Source organism: Dipodomys merriami, unplaced genomic scaffold (genome assembly GCF_024711535.1).
Source record: "Dipodomys merriami isolate MVZ:Mamm:240054 unplaced genomic scaffold, mDipMer1.0.p SCAF_45, whole genome shotgun sequence".
NCBI lineage: Eukaryota > Metazoa > Chordata > Mammalia > Rodentia > Heteromyidae > Dipodomys > Dipodomys merriami.
The window spans coordinates 6977061-6997508 of NW_027206013.1; the positions used below are offsets into that span (position 1 = coordinate 6977061).

Sequence of the window (20448 nt, forward strand, 5' to 3'; positions counted from 1 at the left end):
CAAGCCCCATGACCGGTGCGTGCACGGACACACACACACACACACACACACACACACACACACACACACACACACACACGAATAAGTCAGATCTATTTTGTGAATAAGATCAGACATCATTCAGATACTTGCAAAATCCTTCTGTTAAATAAGATAGTAGTTCAGAGCTTAGGAATTCAACTAAAGGTCTCTGCTTACCTGCATTATAATAATGGAGTTTCATGGTAAGAATCACATCATTAGGAAGGGGTTCAAGGTTCTGCATCAGTATGTATAATTTCCGGATCAGTAGGATACTGGCTCTCTTAATATCTTCACTGCTTCCTCTACTGTCAAAACTTGTATTACTGCTACAGTCACATAAAAAACAACAACATACTATTGAGGGGATCAAGACGTATTGTCCTCATAAACTCACATGGTGAATGATAGAACTACTTACACATAATAAAACAGTTTTAAAAATAGCATACTTTTTCATTCTCATACAATACTGACAAACTATTCAGAAAGAATACAACTTTTGCTGGGTGCCAGTGGTTCATACCTATAATCCTAGCTACGCAGGAGGCTGATCGCTGAGGACTAGCGCTCATAGCCAGCTAGGGCAGGATGGTACATGGGACTCTTATCTCCAATTAGCTACCCCAAAATCCTGGAAAGTAGAGCTGTGGCTCAAATGGCACAGTGCTAGCCTTAAGTAAAAAAGCTCAGGGACAGCACTCAGATTGAGTTCAATCCCCAGGACGCCTCTCCCTCCCTCCCCCCATAACACATGGTCAAACAATTTATGAATTAAACATCAGGACATCTTGTTGATCCGTTTTACAATGTTATTTAAGGGAGTGATTGTACCTTTGGGGTTGTACAAAGAATTTCTAAGGAGCAAGTATCCCTAAAGCATTTAAATTTTAACCTCATTTTTTTATTTGGCTTTCAAATACTCATATGTCATAGTAATGAGAACAATGGATTTGGAATTAGATGACCTGGCGTCTCATATCAGCTGTGCTGTTAACTAGCAGAATGACCTCGGTCAAGGCATTTAGACACACTCTAGGTCAGTTGGCTCATTTGTGTACACCTCTCCAAGCATACAGCCAATCAGCAACCCCGGGTCTGCTTCGCCATTCCCTCGTCTCCTTCCTCACTATTGCTGGAAGCACCATAGCTGCTAATCTAGTCTTGTTTTCCTTCATGTCTACACCAAGAACTATTTGCTGCCCCACTTCCAAAATGTTCCTAGTAAAAAAATCTGTCCATGACCCCTTCTAGCTTAAAATTCTTCTCTCGGGAGATCCTTCAGTTCCTTTACCCATCAGGTATGAAGGATAGTACATGTACAATGCTTTTCAGGTCCAACCACACCCTCACCTCTACCTTCACCTCCACCCTCACCTACAGCTATTACCCAATTTCCTCTCAGCCCTGTGGTTTCACATATGCTGTTCACTTCCCTTGCAATCTTCTATTCTATGCTCCTTCCTCTAGTCCCTAACTTGTGTGCCACCTCTTCCAGGAAGCCTTCCCTATCATCTCTGCCCCCGACCCCAGAGTCCTTGGTCCCTAACTAATCTATGTAGGTGGTGTCAATTCATAAATGGGGTTGAGGGTAGAGATGGTAGGGAAGGCTTCCTGGAAGAGGTGGCACACAAGTTAGGGACTAGAGGAAGGAGCATAGAATAGAAGATTGTAAGGGAAGTGAACAATCACCATGGCAATCATGGCCTCCAGGATGGCCACCTGAAAGGTCATGTTCAAGACTCCCAGCTAAACCATGCTTGACTTTTGTTTCTAAGACATGTAATACGCATTACCTTCTCACCTCCTTAGTATCTGAAAGATTTGGCCATTTGTTGTATTGCTTACCTCCTGGCATATATGCCTTTAAAAGAAGAGTTAATCTAGCTGTCAGTAGTACCTACATCTGAGTTTTCTGGAGGAAAGACAATTATTTTAATACAAGAAGACATGAAAAATGTGCTGTATGGTCTGAAAAGTATGTTACAGATGTTAACTAATGAGGGCTAATATTTTAACTCTCATTTCTGGAATTTCCTCCTCGTGTCCATGGGCTGTCTGTACGTGTTACAAGGATAATGAGGAAATGAGTCCTGGGAAGAATTCCTTGAGCTCCCTGGAGCTGAGAAAGGGAAAGGAAACATCCCGCCATGTTTCTGTGTCCTGGCTTTGGGGACATCCACGTCCCCTTGCCGGAGCCCCCACTGTCCAGTGCTGTTCCCCTCCCTCTTCTCTTCCATCTCATCAGCAGTGCTTAGCTCTCTGTGCCTTCTAGGCTGTCCTGAAGCCAAAATCTAGTGCCAAAGGAATCAATGCCCCATCACAAAACGCCACACATGCTCATTGTTGTCTTTGTCATTAGTAAATCTCAAACTTGGAAGTTTGCTTTTTTTCTTCGTTTTGACAGTACTAGAGCTTGAACTCCAGGCCTACGCGCTGTCCCTGAGCTGTTTTGCTCAAGGCTAGCATTCTACCACTAGAACCACAGTTCCAGCATTTCAAACACTAACAATCCACTTTTTAAAAAATGTGTGCTTGTCCTGAGGCTTGAACTCAGAGTCTAGAATGCTGTCCCTGTGCTTTTGTGCTCATAGTTAATCCTCTACCACTTTAGTCATAGCTCTACTTCTTTTTTGTTGCTGTTGTTGTTTTTGTTGTTGGGGTGCTTAATTAAAGATAAGATTCTCATAGACTTTCCTGCCCTGGCTGGTTTCCAACCATGATCCTCAGATCTCAGCCTCCTGAGTACCTAGGATTACAGGTATGGGCCACTGTGCCCAGCTACATTCTACTTTTACAATGGGTTTTGTACTGCTTATAATAAACAACTTTTCCCTAGACTACTAAAACTTATGTTAATCTTACTCATATATTTATTATGTCCATCAATTAAATTCTACCTGTCAAAATCCATAGTGGCTCCGTATTTTGTGTATTTGAATTTGAACTGATATATTTCAGTCACTTTCTAGGAAAAAAAACAACAACAACAAAGAGAATAGTGAAAGAAATTAACTTTAAGAAGAAATCCAGAATTTTGCCTATAATAGGAACATACTTGCTTCATATCATTCAATTATTCAAGAGTAATATTTCTAGGTAGAAAGATAACTTAGTTTCTCTTCTCTATGCTAAAATAGAGAATACTACCATTTTCACTAAAACCAAAAAAGAACAGAGTAGGTATCTGCTATATAAATAGTAGTAGAATCAGTAAAATCATTTATTCCTATAACACTTGTTGTATTGCATGTCTATGTTATTCCAGGCACTGGAGTCACAGGGGAGGAACAAGACAGAAAAGGCCTCTGTTTCTCTGGATTCTCTAGTCTGGTCAAGGAGACAGGGAACAGATAAACAAACGCTGGTATTAAGAGCATTTCAGTGCGGTGGCCACTAAGAAATGCACTGTGTAAAAGGATACAAGGAGGAGAGCTTGGATTGGGTTTGGAGGGGCAGAGTCTCCTGAGGGATCAATCAAGAGCAGACCTGGGGTCTGGTGCCTCAGGCATCTGACCAGCCAGGCAGAGGCTTTGTGGTAGAAGGGACTCTTCCAGGATCTGAGAGAAGACCAAGAGGCTGGAGTTAAGAGCGCCAAGGAAGAATAGAGGAGATGAGGTGGTAGAGGGAGTTATAAGGCCTATTAGCCCTGGTGAAGGTTGGGATTTTATTCTAAATCAACCAAAAGTCTATTAAGGGTTTACGCAAGAGAGTGGTTTACACTTTAAAAGCTCCTCATGGCTACTTTGGAGTTGAGGGAAGTCTGGAACCTTGAGAGCAGCTGAGGGGCACTTCATTGAGAATGGCAACTGGGAAGCTGGAAGACCTGGAAAAAGATCTAGGATCTAAGGCTGCCTGTCTTGTTTCCTCTCACTGCCACAGCCACGTGCTGTCCTGTTGTTAGAGGCTGGGAATACAGAGGGACACGCTGCCTTGTGAGAGACAAATACCCGTGAGATAAAGTGACTGTCAGCGGACGCAGCTAACAACTGGGAGTACTGCAGTACCGATCCTTGGCAGCCTGGGATGAGGAGGTCAATCAGAGTCTCTGATCCTTTAACATCTGCACTGGCCCACCTCAATTGACCTTATGCCTTAACATGCAACTTAATCACCAGCGATCAGGTCCTGGAAATATGGGCTCACACTGCTTAAGTCTAAGATGTTTTGCAGCTGGACAATCCATCTGAAAAATCAAGGGAAGTTCAGAAGGCTGCTGTGTGAACACAATAGGAGAGATGGATGAGATTGGAGCTGCCCACAGGGGCAGAAGGCCAGATACACAGTGTCCTCTCTCCAACAGTGCTGATTGTAACTGCCCTGTCAAGCAAACAACGCCCATTCTTCCCTGCCAGCCCATGCTTCTAAGCCACCTCGGACTCGGACTCTGACTCTGACTCTGCCTGACTGTGTGCTTGTGTGTGCGCACGCGCACGCGTGTGTGCACGTGTGTGTGTGTGTGTGTGTGTGTGTGTGTGTGTGTTAGGTCCTGCGTACTGCTGTCCCTGAGCATTTTGCTGAAGGTTAGCGCTCTATCACAGCTCCACTTCAAGATTTTTGGTGGTTAAATAGAGACAAGAGTCTCATGGACTTTCCTGCCCGGGCTGGCATTGAACTGTGATCCTCAGATCTCAGCCTCCTGAGTAGCTAGGATTACAGGCGTGAGCCTCTGGCCCCTGGCAACTCCAGCTTCTTGATGTTGTGAACATTTACTTTTTAAAGGAAAGAGATCTCTTAGCAGTTGATAGTTGCATTTTATTATTTGGTTCCTGAAGCAACTAATTAACCAGTTATATTTGTTTTACAGTCTTAATCCTTCACAACTTCAAACTGACTGCCTTATGAAGAAAGAAACATCTATAGAGGGCATAGTGTCTTCCTTATGCCTCAGTCACAAGATCTCTCTTTCAGGAGGATCACCTAACAATCATGAACCTTTCAACTTCTCAATGGTTTCTCTCAACACAACAACACACACAGCCTGTTTCTCCCTCCACATTCCAGTCTATTAGTAAGACTCCAAGTGACACAAATCCACTGATAACTATTTTCTATTCTGTAGCAAAAAAAAAAAAAAAGAGTTTTTGAGAATAGAATTCAGGGCTAGAGGCCGTGGCTAACACCTGTAATCCCAGCTACAGAGAGACATAGGTTCCAAGACAAAAAGGCGAAATGCAAGAGACCTCATCAGCAAATAACTAAAGCAGAAAGGGCTGAGGTGTGGCTCACTTGTTTTGCAAGTGTGAAGACTGAAGTTCAGCCCCCAGCACTGCCCAAAAAAGAAGAAAGGAAAAAAATACTAATCAGTCGTTCCTTTCCTAACCTGCCCCCCCCAGTGGCTTCCTCTGCCCTCAGCCTAAAATCCACAAGTGGCCATGGCACCCACCTATGCCCCGCCTACCTCCCCCCTCCCCTGCCATCTATGCCCTGCCTACCTCCCCCCTCCCCTGCCATGCTTCCTCCCTCTCGCTCATGAAGCGCCAGACTCCTGGCACATGGCACCCTTTCTGTACACAGACACCCACTTTTCCTTCCTATTTTGGAACTCTGTAGAGCTATACTTTGGAATGTGCTCTCTCCAGTTGATAATAATATTCAGGCATTGGCATAACTGTCCATGAATCCATTCAATCGCCAGCTCTGTGAAGTAGAGATTGCTACTCTCGTCACTGCTGAGCCGGCTCGCAGCACGGTAACTATAATGCTCGCCTGCCTGTCGTACACTGCTCCCCTCACCGACTCAGTGTCAGCTCCAGCCCAGGCCCCAGAGCGAGGCTGCCTGTGGACCACCGATTCAACACAGCCCCCCAGGCCTTTTTCTTACTGTTTACCTCAGCCCTGCCCGGCACACCGGCTTTTCCTTCAAAACATTAGGACTATTTGAAATTACTTCTGCTCATTTTTGTTCACTTGTTTACTGCTTATCCTTCCTGTATAAGAATGAAAGCTTCTAGAGGGCAGGGACCTTGACTGCCCCCAGATAGTCTGTACTTTATACCTTGGACAATGCTCAGCACATACTTACGGAATGAATAAATGTTCGGCTAATTAGGATTTCATCCTGCAAGGATGAAGCTTGCTGTTAAAAGTGGGCACTGAGCACCACCTCCAATAGGCACAGAGGAACAGATGGAAAAATAGAACATTTGTGTCCTTGGGATGTTCCTGAATCTGTCTATCCCAAGCCAAGGCTCTCTAGAATGTATTTACATTGGTTTCCATGTCTCTTTAATCACCATCTACCTTGTTAGTGTGGCCTGCCCTACAGAAGCATCGTAGAAAGCCGTGGCAGCAAAGCCAGTGAGCTTTGTAAAGCTCATCAGCACGCTGCTCTAGGCTGACTGCTTTCATCAGCTCATCTCTTCCAAGACATGGGACCATTAGAGCAAAATGTCAGGGATAAAAGGACCACAACAAAGGTATAGAAGCAGCGCCCCAACTCTATTGGCTTCTGACCTGTGATTTAAGCCAGAGGTTCTTAATTGTACTCTTCACAAGAATGCTGCAAATTTTAATTTTTAATCCATGTATCATATATCATACATATATATATATATATATATATATATATATAATGTTTTGTGCTAGTACTAGGGCTTGATCTCAGGGACTGAGCATTTGTCCCTTAGCTTCCTCACACAAGGCTGGTGCTCTACCACTTCTGGCTTTTTGCTGGTTAATGGAGATAAGAGTCTCAAAACTTTCCTGTGAAAATTGGCTTCAAACCACAATCCTCAGATCTCAGCCTCCTGAGTAGCTAGAATTAAAGGTGTGAGCCTCTGGCTCTTGTCTCCAAATATATTTTTGCTTCAGCTACATATTGTCATTGTTATTGTTTGTGCAAATTTGTTTAGGGCAGGATATACATCTAGGGCTATGACTCAAGTGTTTGGCACAGTATCAGACAATGCTGAGGACTATGTGTGTTCTGAGTGTGAGTGCACATGAGAATGTGATTGGGAGCGGGCAGTTGGGCCAGTGTCTTAGTGATGAATGGCAGCTGTACACCTGTGTCGCTTCCGGATGCTTTTACACTGTCGATATTGCTAGGCTATCGTAGTAGCAATACTGGAATTTTTGCTGACTCTGCTTTAAGTTATTGAATACCTCAAACGTGCCACTTTTTTTTTTTTCAGGTTTTATTCAAATCCGAACGGGGCCTTCCAATTGCCAGGCCGAGCTACACCTAAAGCCCTGTTTTTTAACTGATTATTTTACAAATAGAGTCTGGCTGCTAACCTATGGGCATGCCTGAGTCTCAGTCTTCCCACTTTTAGGCCTCCCTTGTGGCTGGGATCATAAATGGATGCTACCGTATCTATCCAGCTTCCCTCTGTCGAGTCTCTTGGAGTTTTTTCTGCCCAGACTGTCTTGGAACCACAACCCTCTAAATCACAGCCTCCCATGTAGGTTGATGAAGACAGATGTGTACAACTGTACCCAGCCATGAGTTGAGAAGGGGGTCTCACAAAATCTTCTTCCCTGGCTGGCCTCAAGCCTTAAACCTCCTCTTCTCAGCCTCCAAAGTAGATAGGACTAGAGCCATGAGTCACTGGCACCTAGCACCATCAACTTTTTTAGTAAGCAAATGTATGCCACGAATATCTAGTGGTTAAGGGATCACTACTACAAGGAACATCTGCAAGTGTTCACAATAATGTCAAATGATAGCTCAGAATTGATCTATATGACAAGGCTTCATTTCCTAACCACATTAGTTTTCTTTCCACTCTAAAATTTTTCTGTAGCTCAGCCCAAGTTGCTCAGCATTTCATTATCCTAAAAATAGCTGCTTTGAAACTAGGTGTTTTACATGCATAAGAAAGCAAGACCAGCACTGCAGCAAGGTGCATTCTGGAAGCAAAGAAGGTACAAAGGTGGAGACAGGTGCAAGTGGAGGCCGGCCACCTGCCTGCGTCTCCTCCTCCGGCTCACACAGCCCTGGTAACTTCACAAGAGAATATGAGCAGCTAAAAACACTTAACCCAGTCTCCAATACCACCAGGTAGACTAAATCTAGTGGCTTAGAGAAGAACAAACTGAGAGCAAGGCGAGAGGAAGACAAAGAAAACAAAGAGCTTCTCCCTCTCCACTTCTAGCCTCCACGGAGACAGTTCCACGCCAGTGTGACAACTGTGCACCCAAGACTTTACCATCCACCCCAGTAGCCCACTCCCAATCTGCCGGGACGTCACCCGCATGACTCAATGGAGAGTGTTAAAGTCCAGGCCTCTGCTGAAGAAGAAAGTTAAAGAAGGAAAAAGATGGTGTCCACCCACCAGCCAAAGATGTTTTCATCAAAGATTTGGATGTAAGATGGCCTTGAGGATGAGGAGGACTGACTAAGCCAGGGGGAAAGATCTAGAAAGAGAAGCAAGGAGATAAAATGCTGGGGGGGGGGGGGGAGGGGGGGGAGGAAGGGCTACAAGGGGAGAATTTAGTTGGCAAAAAAAAATTAGAATTATGACACATCTCATTAATTTTTCCAAAATTCCATAAGCAGATCAAGAAATCAATTAAAATAAATAATAAAATGAGGCATTTAGACATTTACACATTAAGAGAATTATCTTAATGTTAACTCGTCAAGAAACAGGCTCATTTCTACTCATTTTTTCCCCTAATATCCCTAGACAGCTTTAAATTTCTCATAATAAAGGATCGATCCCAGAAGATCACTATGTATTGTTCTGTTCTAAGTATATAATCTACAGCCTCAACTCAGGTAAACATACTAAAATATACATTCCCACCCATTTACATATGTATCTTCTTACCTCAGGTTCCTTGGGATTTGTGTAAAGCTGTTAAAAGAAAAATAAAAAGCATTTAAATTCTGACATTTATTAAATTTCCCCTTATGGACTGTGCTTTCCCTGTAGAGAGTTCATTTTGTCTCCATTAATTGAGTGCTGTATTGACATATTACCAGCTAGAGATAGGATGAGCACTTTTTTCTCTTTCTTTTTTTTTTTTTTTTTTTTTGTCAGCTGTGGGGCTTGAACTCTGGGCCTGGGCGCTGTCCCTCAGCTCTTCAGCTCAAGGCGAGCGCTCTACCCCTTGAGCCACAGCGCCACTTCTGGTTTTCTAGTGGTTTATTGGAGATAAGAGTCTCATGGACTTTCCTGCCCAGGCTGGCTTTGAACCATGATCCTCAGATCTCAGCCTCCTGAGTAGCTAGGATTACAGGCGTGAGCCACCAACGCGCAACAGGATGAGCTCTTATTTTGCTATTCTCTTAACACTGAAGAGAATTCCTTGTAAGAAATGTAAGGTATTTATTAGGTGCTGGTGGCATCTATTATGGTTTAAATTGTTCAAATAATCTAAGATTGTTCATGGTATCATCTCAATATCCTTTCAATTCCTAGCTAAATAGATCATGTTATGTCTCTGGATATATAAAACTTTAAGTCTACATAACTTAAAAAAAAAAAAAAAGAAAAGGAAAAAACAGAGAGTGTGAGGGACGGAATAACATTGTCCAAAAAGAAATGTACTCCTGTAATTCTAACTACTCAGGAGGCTGCAATCTAATGATTATGGTTCAAAGCCAACCCAAGCAGTAAAGTCCATGGGACTCTTACCTCCAATTTACCACCAGAAAACCAGAAGTGGCCCTGTGGCTCAAAGTGGTAGAGCACTAGCCGTGAGCTTAGAGACAGTACCAGGCTCTGAGTTCAAGCCCCACATTTAATAAACTTGCTTAGAACTCCTTCTAGAAAGAGGAAGGAAGGGAGGGAGGGAGAGAGGGAAGAAAAGAAGGAAATGTATTCTTTACCTGACTTATGTAATTGTAACCCCTTTGTACATCACCTTTATAATAACAATTAAAGAAATCTTTTTTAAAAGCTTTGAACCAACGAAGTAAAAGGTGAACAAAATACTAAAACCACAAGAGCTGGTAGTAAAGCAGACAGTATATCCTACATATACATTACCATGTGTTATACTAAAGAAAGATCTAGTTTATAGTATCTTACTAAGGTTTCTGATAGATCCTAGCCTTTACACTCCAAACCTCACAAGACAGACAGGGAAGACAGGCTGGCCATGGGGGAGATGTGGCGTGACAGCTCCGTCTGCTGCAGCTGCGGAGTAGGGAAGAGGCTTACCTCCAGTGCATACTTACTGTAAGTACAGCCATGTGCAGCTTCAAGAGAAAAGAAAACCATTATTATTGTATGCTCACACCCATGTGGGTTTTTTTCTCAATGAAGGATAATCAAACTATTATTTCAGAGGGCTTTCAAATATTTGGGTAGAAAAAAAAAGAGGCATTTAAATAATGCCTATTATCTACACTGGGCTCTGCTGGTATAGATACAAAAAATAAAAGAAGAGGAATACAAAAAGTTATGTTCTAATTTGGGAGGCAAAATATATTCAAGATAATTCATTATTGCTCAAAATTAAATATACCTCAGAATCTCTCTCAAAAATGCCCCTTTTATGAATGGATCCAAAAATTGTGGTATCTATACACAATGGAATATTATGCAGCCATTAGAAAGGACAAAATAATGGCATTTGCAGGGAAATGGATGGAGCTAGAAGAAATCATGTCGAGCGAGGTAAGCCAAGAGCAAAGAGACAAACGGTACATGGTCTCCCTGATAAGTGGATGTTAAATCCAAAATGTAAGGTGATACGACAAAATTAACAGGACTTAAGAAACAAAGGACTTCCACTCATCTGGTTGAATCACTACTAACTAACCCCATGCTGCGATCACATATATGGTATATATGTGCACACCGGAGGGAAACCAGGAGGACGACACAGAACTAGAGGGAATCAGGGAAAAACATACAACAGCGGGACCCATCAGCTGCACTGGACATTGATCAAAATGAACTAAGCAACTCAATGGCAGTGATGGTAGGAAGGGAACAAGTGGGAAAGAGGGAACAGCTGATGCTATGCAAAACAAAAGAAATGTACATATCACCCAATGTGGAAGAAATAACTGTATTGCAAAGCTCATAGAACCCATAAATGATAGACAAATTGTTCCATGAAAGTTAGAATGTGTTTGTGACTTTAACTGATCATCACTATCCCACAATACTGTGACATTTGGGAAATTATGAAACCACTTAATCACAATAAAAAAATTAAAAAGTTTAAAAAGAGTACATTGTTCCAGTAAAAAAAAAAAATGCCCCTTTTGAGTTTAATGGTCTAAAGTAAAAATCTAAAATTCCTGCTATGTCTTATAAAAATTCTTGCCTCTGTATACTCTGTATGTATGTGTATATATATATATTATAAAAGGATTCTATTGGACTTTTAAGAATAATAAATAAATACAATCAAAATAAATTTAAAACAAATCAGAACATATTATAGGACAGGAATTAGAACTCTGGTGACACTGTGTGGATACTTTTGTTACTGCAAGTCACTGATTTGATGACAGTGAAACTTTATTAATAGTTTATTCAAAAATGTTAAAAGAAGACAAAGACCAAGAGGAGGAAGATGATGAAAATGAAGAGGAAGAGGAGGAGCAGAAAGAGGTGGAAGAGGAGGAGGGGGAGGAGGAGGAGGAGGAAGAGGAGGAGGGGGAGGAGGATAGAGATGAGGGGGAAGAGGAGGAGGGGGAGGAGAAGGAGGAGGAAGAGGAGGAGGAAGAGGACTCATCCCCTAATGTCCAGAGGAAAAAAGTCTAGCAGGGCAGTGTTAAGTAGGAAATAATCCAGGTAAGACAACAATCATAATGAAACAGCACTTCAGAGCTGCTGACTACCCACTCTAGCAGAAGGACAATCTAGGCTGAGGGTCAGGAAAATGCTCCCAGAAGACGTAAATCATATTTAGAGGGGACTGGAAAGATGCATTAGAGTGAGATAGGCAATGTGTATGGATATGTACAAAGACAAGAGGAATTTGGCATGTTCTAGAATCTTTATGTGGCTTGATGGGGGGGGGAGAGGGGAGGGAGCGGGAAGCAATGCTCTGGAAAGATCATGTGAAGGACTCTGAACTTTATTTGGAAGCAACTCAGACTAGGTGTTAACCTTTAGTGCTAGCTTTTAGTTGCTGGAATTTGGAGCAGTCTAGGAAGATCTGAGAAGAGACACTGGTGAGGTAAGCAAGAGAATGGTGGTACTCCAAAAAGCAGGACTTTTAGGGCCGCAAAAGAGCAGCTGTTTTTCTTTTCTTTTTTCTTTTTCTTTTTTTTCTTTTTTTTGCCTAGTCCTGGGGCTTGAACTCAGGACCTGGCATTGTCGCTGAGCCTCTCTATGCTCAAGGCTAGCACTCTATCACTTGAGCCACAGCACCACTTCCAGCCTTTTCTGTTTATGTGGTACTGAGGAATTGAACCCAGGGCTTCATGCATGCTAGGCAAGCGCTCTACCACTGAGGCCCTTCCCCAGTCCAAGATGTTTCTTTTTTAAGCAGCTATTTGCCATAAACACAGAAGTGCCACTGTATCATATCAGTAGATACAGCTGGACTGGCACATAACCTCGGATCACCACTCCTCCACCATGGTCTACAATCTCCTGCCTTTATTTCTTTTATCTTTGTGTTCCTCAATCCCTGAATCAGTGTTGCATAAGTCATACGTCAGTGAAGAGAGGGAACATATGGTCCCTTAAAGAAATAGCCAGTTGGGGGAAAAAGGAAGGCACAAACAGGAAAAGGGGGGAAGCAATGATGGAACTTTCATTTATATTCATCTTATCGCTTCCACTCAAACTAGATCCTCCATTTTTTTCACACTCTTCTTAGCTGTCCAGGGATTCAGGAACTATCAGATGCATTTAAAAGTTAATCTGTGTTTTTAAAAAACTCAGAGCTATAACAGTACCTGTTTTTAGACAACAGGTTCTACCCATTCACCAAACAGAGTTACCAAAATAACCAAGATAAAGAAAAATGCTTTCTTCAAGTCTGCTCCTTTTCTTTTCTTTTCTTTTCTTTTTTTTGGGGGGGGGGGTCTGGTCGTGGGGCCTGAACTCTGGGCCTGGGCACTGTCCCTCAGCTCTTCAGCTCAAGGCTAGCACTCTACCACTTGAGCCACAGCGCCACTTCCGGCTTTTTTCTTTTTGCTTATGTGGTGCTGGGGAATCGAACCCAGGGCCTCAGGCATGCAAGGCAAGCGCTCTACCACTGAGCCACCTTCCCAGCCCCAAGCCTGTTCCTTTTCATATCTACAGACAGATCACCCACTTTGAACATGTTCAATGTGCCAAATGCCAGATTCTTGTCTCCCTGTCCCACATCCTGCAGTTTTTCTAGGGTCTTCAGAGGAAATTCTGTGATCAAAAAGATATGCGTATGTACAAGAAGAAAGGGGATTTCCTCTGTGACTGCTGTAAGAGATGTCAGTGGGACAAGGTAAGGGAAATTATTTTTGAATGGAAATGGAGACAATGGCTCACTGTGCACATCCAAAACTAAACTCCTTTGTTAAAGGGTAAGGGATGCATCTTATAAATTAAAAAAAAAAAAAATCTTACGTATTTCTTTTCCAAAGCATCAAAACAACCTTGAATCCTGCCAAAAATAATAAATAAATAAATAAATGTCAATTTGGACCACATACCAAGGCAAGAAAAAAAAGTTAACGTACAGGATGAGTTTACATCTTTTGTTTAAGGTATATTAAACTGATGACTGTTTTGCCTTTCTCACTGTGTGTGTGTGTGGTGTGTGTGTGTGTGTGTGTGTGTGTGTGTGTGTTTGTGTGTGTGTGTGTGTGTGTGTGTGTGTGTGTGTGTGTGTGTACATGTATATATGTACTGGGCCTTGAGCTCAGGGCCTGGGTGCTATTCCTTAGCTTTTTAACTCAAGGCTGGTGCTCTACCACTTGAGCCAGAGCTTCACTTCCAGCTTTTTGGTGGTTAATTGGAGCTATGAGTCTCACAAACTTTCCTGCCAGTACTGGCTTGAAACTGTGATCCTCAGACCTCAGCCTCCTGAGTAGCTGGGATTATAGGTGTGAGCCACTGGCATCCAACTAATAATTACATTTTAGAACTGCCAGTGATATTATTATTTATTTTTATTGGTCATGGGGCTTGAATTACTGGCCTGGGCTTTGTCTGGAGCTTTACAGCTCAAGGCTAGTGTTCTACCACTTGAGCCACAGTGCTACTTCCAGTTTTCTGGTGGTTAATTCAAGATAAGGGTCTCACGGACTTTCCTACCCAGACTGGCTTTGAACTGCAATTCTCAGAGCTCAGGCTTCTGAGTAGCTAGGATTATAGGCATGAGCCACCAGCACCCAGCTATTTTTTATTTTTGTCAGTTGTGGGGTTTGAACTCAGGTCTGGGCACTTTCCCTCAACCTCTTTGTGCTAAAGGCTAGTGCTCTACCAATTGAGTCACAGCTCCACTTCTGGTTTTTGAGTGGTTAATTGTAGATAAGAGTCTCCTGGGACTTTTCTGCCTGAGCCGGCTTTGAACTGTGATCCTCAGAGCTCAACCTACTAAGTAGCTAAGATTGCAGGTGTGGGCCACCAGCTACTTGCTCAGTGATATTAATATATTCACAGAACTTTATAAATAATAGGCAATCTGTTTTGTCTTTGGCTACCAAAATGTTTAGTTCACATTCAGATGATGAACAAACAAATTTTGATTGCCTTCTTTAGACAAACCATTTTCTTTTAAAATCAAAACTAAAAAACTGAATTTTAAAATAATAGTGAGAGCTGTAATTTTGTAGGAAAGATAATAAGGAGAAAATGGTTTTAAATAAATGATCTCACAAAATACAAGTCTTATGGGTAATTTCAGCCATGCTAACATAAAATACAACTTTTATGGAACTTATTTTTTGTGGAGTTTAAATTACTTACCATTTGATAATATGCAGTGACCCAGGACATTTTTTGTCTTCCCGAAGAATTTTTAAATTTAGATCTACAAAAATAGAAGTAATCTATTTTTATCTCCTAAATGACTGCTATATTGACAATGTCCATACCATATAGAACATTTCCTATAATTACTGTACATATGTAACTTATTTAAGTTTTATGGCTTCTAGAGATGTTTTGAATCCCTATGTACCTACTTTTTAAAGTCCCATTTTGATGATTATCATTGTCTTGACAGTTTAGCATCTCCCCTTTTACAAGACAGCAGAATCAATTTCTGTTTTGCTTTTCTTCCAGTTAAGACCACCATTCCTGACCCATTGAAAGCTCACACTTCAATCTCCTTTCTCTGCTTTTTTTTTTTTTTTTTTTTTTTTTTGCTTACGTAGTACTGAGGAATTGAACCCAGGGCCTTATGCACACTAGGCAAGTACTCTACCACAAAACCACATCCCTGGCCCTCTGTTAGTTCTTTATCAATGAGAATTTTTTTCCATGGATTTATTTTCATTTTTATTTTTTTGGTGCAGTCCTGGGGTTTAAACTCAAGACCTGGATGCAGTTCCTGAGGTTCTTTTGCTTAAGGCTAATGCTCCTATCACTTGAGCCACAGCACCACTTCCAGCTTTTTTTTTTTTTCTTTTGGTGGTTTATTGGAGATAAGAGTCTCATGGACTTGCTGGGTGCTGGTAGCTCATGCCTGTAATCCTAGCTACTCAGGAGGCTGAGATCTGAGGATCGAGGTTCAAAGCCAGCCTGGGCAGGAGAGACCGTGAGACTCCTATCTCCAATAAACCACCAGAAAACCGGAAGTGGCGCTGTAGCTCAAGTGGTAGAGCGCTTGCCTTGAGCTGAAGAGCTGAGGGACAGCGCCCAGGCCCAGAGTTCAAGCCCCATGACCGACCAAAAAAAAAAAAAGAGTCTCATGGACTTTCCTGCCCAGCTGGCTTCGTACCGTGATCCTCAGATCTCAGCCTCTTGAGTAGCTAGGATTACAGGCGTGAGCCACCAGCGCCCACCTCCATGGATTATTTTCAAATACAGATTTCCATCCAAAATTCAATTCAGTTCTACACTTGGGAAAAAAGGAAGATGAGTGTGAAATCAATCACTGATTTATGGTGGACTTCGCACAAGTCTTGCCATATTATTTCCTTTTGCTAAAGTTGATAACACCTGTTCTTCTATCAAGGGATTATGTACATTTTTCCACAGAGGCATAACATTAAGAGATTATCAGAAAGAAAGTGACACGAAAGTGCTGTGTGTTACTTTAAGTACAGACATTGAGAAAGACATTAACTTCCATTATAACCATCACAAAAAGAAAACTGTAAGGAATGATTTTACTCCCAGGCCTAGCATGGTGAGTCACCTACAACATGCACTTAATTTCCCAAAACATGTCTTTTATGATTCTATCTTCCAACCAACCTGCAACTATATGCCACATATTAATACATTCATAAATCATAAATGTGTGCTGGCTGATGGGGCAGGGGCTAAAAGGAGGGAGAGAAGAATGGCGTGTGTGTGTGTGTGTGTGTGTGTGTGTGTGGAATACTCAATGTGTGTGCATAAAAATGGAACTAGGAAACTTGAGATGGTGGGGAGGAGCCAGGTAGGAGAGAGGAGAGAATGACGAAAGGATTGATTCTGATCAAGATGCATCATACGGGGCTGGGAAGTTGGCTCAGTGGTAGAGCGCTTGTCTTGCATGCATGAGGTCTAGGGTTCGATTCCTCAGCACCACATAAGCAAAAAGAAAAAAGCCAGAAGTGGCGCTGTGGCTCAAGTGGTAGAGCGCTAGCCTTGAGCTGAAGAGCTGAGGGACAGCGCCCAGGCCCAGAGTTCAGGCCCCATGACTGGACCCAGAAAAAAAAAAAAAAGATGCATCATACACATAAGTAGACACATGAAATTGAAAATACATTCACAATTATAGATTTGTATCCCATAGACACCAGCAGAGGTTATAACTAATACAAATGAGGTGGTTGTGATTTCACGTGTCATGCTTCTGCTTTTACAGCACAAATATATTTCATTGATGCTCAATGAAAATCAAATATTGCTTAAGAAAATTACATTGGAATGAGGCCAAGGTAATCATTGAATTCAAATGTGAGAAATTCAATGTTAGATTTTGAAAAATAGCAACTTAAAAGGAAACTTGTGGCTAACTATATTATTTATTTTCCAAATGACATTTCCATTTTGGTAACAAGTCAACAAGATTTACATTCTGCAAATTTGTTTCAATTTTGAAAAACTGAAGAGTTTCAGGCACATTTTCTTTTATGCAAAGAGAAGAAAGAAGCCAGAAACACTTATTACATACATAATACAACAAGAAGATACCTTTAAAGGCACAAGAAACAAAAGAAGTAAAAATGGGCCTGAATTGAGAAAAGACCAAGACTAGAATAACAGTTGCCTAAATTCCTGTACTGCACACCTCGCCACATTAATATCTGTGGGTATGTGTATGTGTTACCAGGGAGGAGGAGTTTCTCATGTGGTTCCTTTGAAGTTCTCCAATGTTAAAACAATCCTCAAAGACCAAATTTAGTTGAGGCACAACATAGTGTAAATCTTCAGCATTCAGATTTTGTTCTGTGCTTCTACGCTTTTCCCTTCAGACTGATTTTTTTAATTTGCTATCTAGCAAGAAGCTAATGGTTCCTACAAGTACAAGTACTAGACGTAGTGAGATTAAAATGGAAAATGGATTAGCCAATTAAATGTTGAAAAACAGGCCCATGAGTTGGAATTAGCAGTCTGTGAGAAATATCAGTTTACTCCAGCTAATTTCAGGAGAAGGTTACAACAGCCACAGTGGCCATTTCATTAAATGTTACCGTCCAAATGGCGTTCTCCATAAGAACTCTCTGGAAACAGGCCCCTTAGATAGGTTATACAGGAGATAGAAGTAGCAAAGAGTTTCTTCACCATTATCAAGGACTGGTGCTCATTAGTGATTTGGGTTGGGAAAACCGTTTTCTGAAGGGAGAGAAAAACAAACAAACAAAGGTGAAAAGCCTTAGTATTCTAATATAGTCACACCATTACCACATAAGGATGGCAGCTTTGTCAAGACTTCAACTATGAAACACTCATTGGTAATCAAAAGGAAAACAGGGCTTTGGATGTTGCATGAAATTAGATCTTTATAGTCAAGACAGAGCAGAAGGCAGAGACAATCACCCAAGTAATTCAAGTTATTTCACACTGACCCATAGATGTGAGGCAAGCCTGAAGTGTTGCCTTAGAGCATCTTTCCGTTGCCCCTCTCCCGGCGACGCTGCTCTCTCCAAAGTCTCCTTGGCCATTCTAGTTCTTTCCTGATGAATGCACAGCTCCCGTCTGCCTGTGTGCGCTCTGACCTTCTCCCTTTAGTGTCCTACACACTTTTGTTGTTTGTTGCTTTCTACCACTGAGTCCATCCACCCCAGCTCCACACCACTGTCTTCACCCACCCCACACACCTGACTCAGTCTCTCTTTTGTGTGTGTGGAGGGGAGTGCCTGGGACTTGAATTCAGGGCTTTAGTGCTGTCCCTTAGCTTTTTCACTCAAGGCCAGCACTCTACCATTTGAGCCACACCTCCACCTCTAGCTTTTTGCTAGTTCACTGGAGAGCCTTAGATCTCAGTCTCCTGAGTAGCTAGGATGACAGGCGGGCGCTGCCATGGCCAGGCTATTTTTCTGTATTCATGGCTCTCTTTTTCAATAAGTTCATCTATTCGCCCAGCCTCTGCTACAGTCTATTCAGGGGACTTCAAGCCCCTACTTCTGCTCTGAGCCCCACTTCAACATTCCTAATTTCTGATCCCTTAAACTCAGTTCATCCCCACCTCCCCTGGCTAAAAGGATCCCAAGTTTCATTCTGGAGCAAGTAGATCAGCACCCACTCATGCATCCATCAAGACGTGGCTTCATCGCCAGCCTCCCTGTCCCTCACATTCAGTTCTCCCTAAGAATCTCACAACTGCTTTCTTCTTTCCCTTCACTGCTGTTGCCTGGGCTTAGGACATTCCCAAGTTCCCCTTCTCACTCCAGCAGCCCCTGGGCCCAGGCAACGTTTTTCATTCCGTCTGTTTTCCATGCTATCATCAGGATCAACTGCAACAAATATGAACCTTATCATGGCACTCCCAATGTAAATACAGCACTGCGTTCAAGCTCCCTAACTGTGGCATTGGAAACGGACAAAATCTAGTCCCTATGGTCTCATTTCTCCTGTGTTTCCTAAATGATATTAGACTGCCCATAACAACATTATCATAATAGCTCCAAATTAGAAACCACCCAATGCTTCTCAACAGAATAGATGAAGAAATTATGGTATATTTCCCCAGTGGAGTACTAGGTAGCAATGAGAATGAATGATTGCAATTACATTTAACAATACAGATGGCTCTCACATCAAATACTAAGCAGAACAAGGCAGATATGAATGGATAGTATCTTATGCTTTCTTTTATATAGAATATACAAGCAAGATACTAATCTGGGCTGTTAGAAATCAGGATGGTGCTTTTTTTTTCTCACTTAGGAAACAGAATAGTAACTAGGGAATATGAGAGGCCTTGTTGATTTTTTCCTCTCTCTCTCTCTCTTTTTTTTTAATAGTGAAACCATAGTAAAGTTTATCAGAAAACACTCTCAATAGGCTGAAAGTAGGTCATCTCTAAGGGGAGAATGATCAGTTTTATACTGTTTCTTGATCTGGCTTCTGGTTTACAAGAATGTGTTTGACCTGTAAAAATTAATTTAGTTGTACACGTGCATGCATTTTATAAACAGATACTACCAGTGAAAAGTAAGTATTGACCTGTCAAATAAGTTTTGAAAATGTTGCTTCAAGCAGTCCTCTTGGCCAGAAATGTTCTTCTTTTCAGTTCCAAAATATGGACATTTTAATTCAACTATGTATTTAATTTTAGATTCTGCTTTAGGTTCTGAGATGCAGCAGTGAGCATAGCGAATAAAAGTCCTCTCCTCCATGGAGTTTACACAGAATGCCGCACTGACTCAAGGCTTCCCTGGTCTCTTCTGGGAGAGATCACTTCCCCTATTCCGTCACTCGATGCTGCAAGGGTGACACTGCCCACAGTCACCCCAGAGTTCAAGTCCCACGACCAACAACAACAACAAAAAAGGTGTAGTGTAAGTGGCACACAGAAAAAAGGAAAGAAGAGTTATATCTACAAAGTTTAGTAGGGCATTTTTCTTTTTTATGATTTTAATTAATACATAGTAAATTATACATACCAATGGGGAAGAGGGTGACATTTCAATACACGTACATGTTTTACAATCAGATCAGAGTGAGTGATGGACCTGTCACTTCAGATATATACCATTTCTTTGCTTTGGGGGACAATCATAATCCTCTCTATATCTATTTAGACTAACCAATTATTGCCAGCCATACTTACTCTACTATGTATAAGAAGATGAGAAGTTTTTCAGAGTGTCAAGAACTCACATGTGTAATCCTAGCTACTCAGGAGACTGAGATTGGAGGATCAAAATTCAAAGGTTAGCTCAGGGGATGGATGAGGTGTTTAAAAAGAGCCAGAAAG

General features: G+C 41.8%; 1 protein-coding gene across 2 annotated transcripts in view; it reads right to left on the bottom strand.

Annotated features, from left to right (window-relative positions):
- The window catches only part of Hormad2 (HORMA domain containing 2), an 82125-nt gene that overhangs the window by 42499 nt on the left and 19178 nt on the right, over positions 1 to 20448 (bottom strand). For both annotated transcript variants that reach the window (XM_069994793.1, XM_069994794.1), the window contains exons 3-9: positions 17720 to 17861; positions 14838 to 14901; positions 13494 to 13530; positions 10154 to 10174; positions 8799 to 8825; positions 2922 to 2989; positions 199 to 350 (exon numbers count right to left, since the gene is read on the bottom strand). In XM_069994793.1, the coding sequence (XP_069850894.1) occupies positions 199 to 350; positions 2922 to 2989; positions 8799 to 8825; positions 10154 to 10174; positions 13494 to 13530; positions 14838 to 14901; positions 17720 to 17861 (511 nt within the window). The remainder of the gene's footprint in view (positions 1 to 198; positions 351 to 2921; positions 2990 to 8798; positions 8826 to 10153; positions 10175 to 13493; positions 13531 to 14837; positions 14902 to 17719; positions 17862 to 20448) is intronic.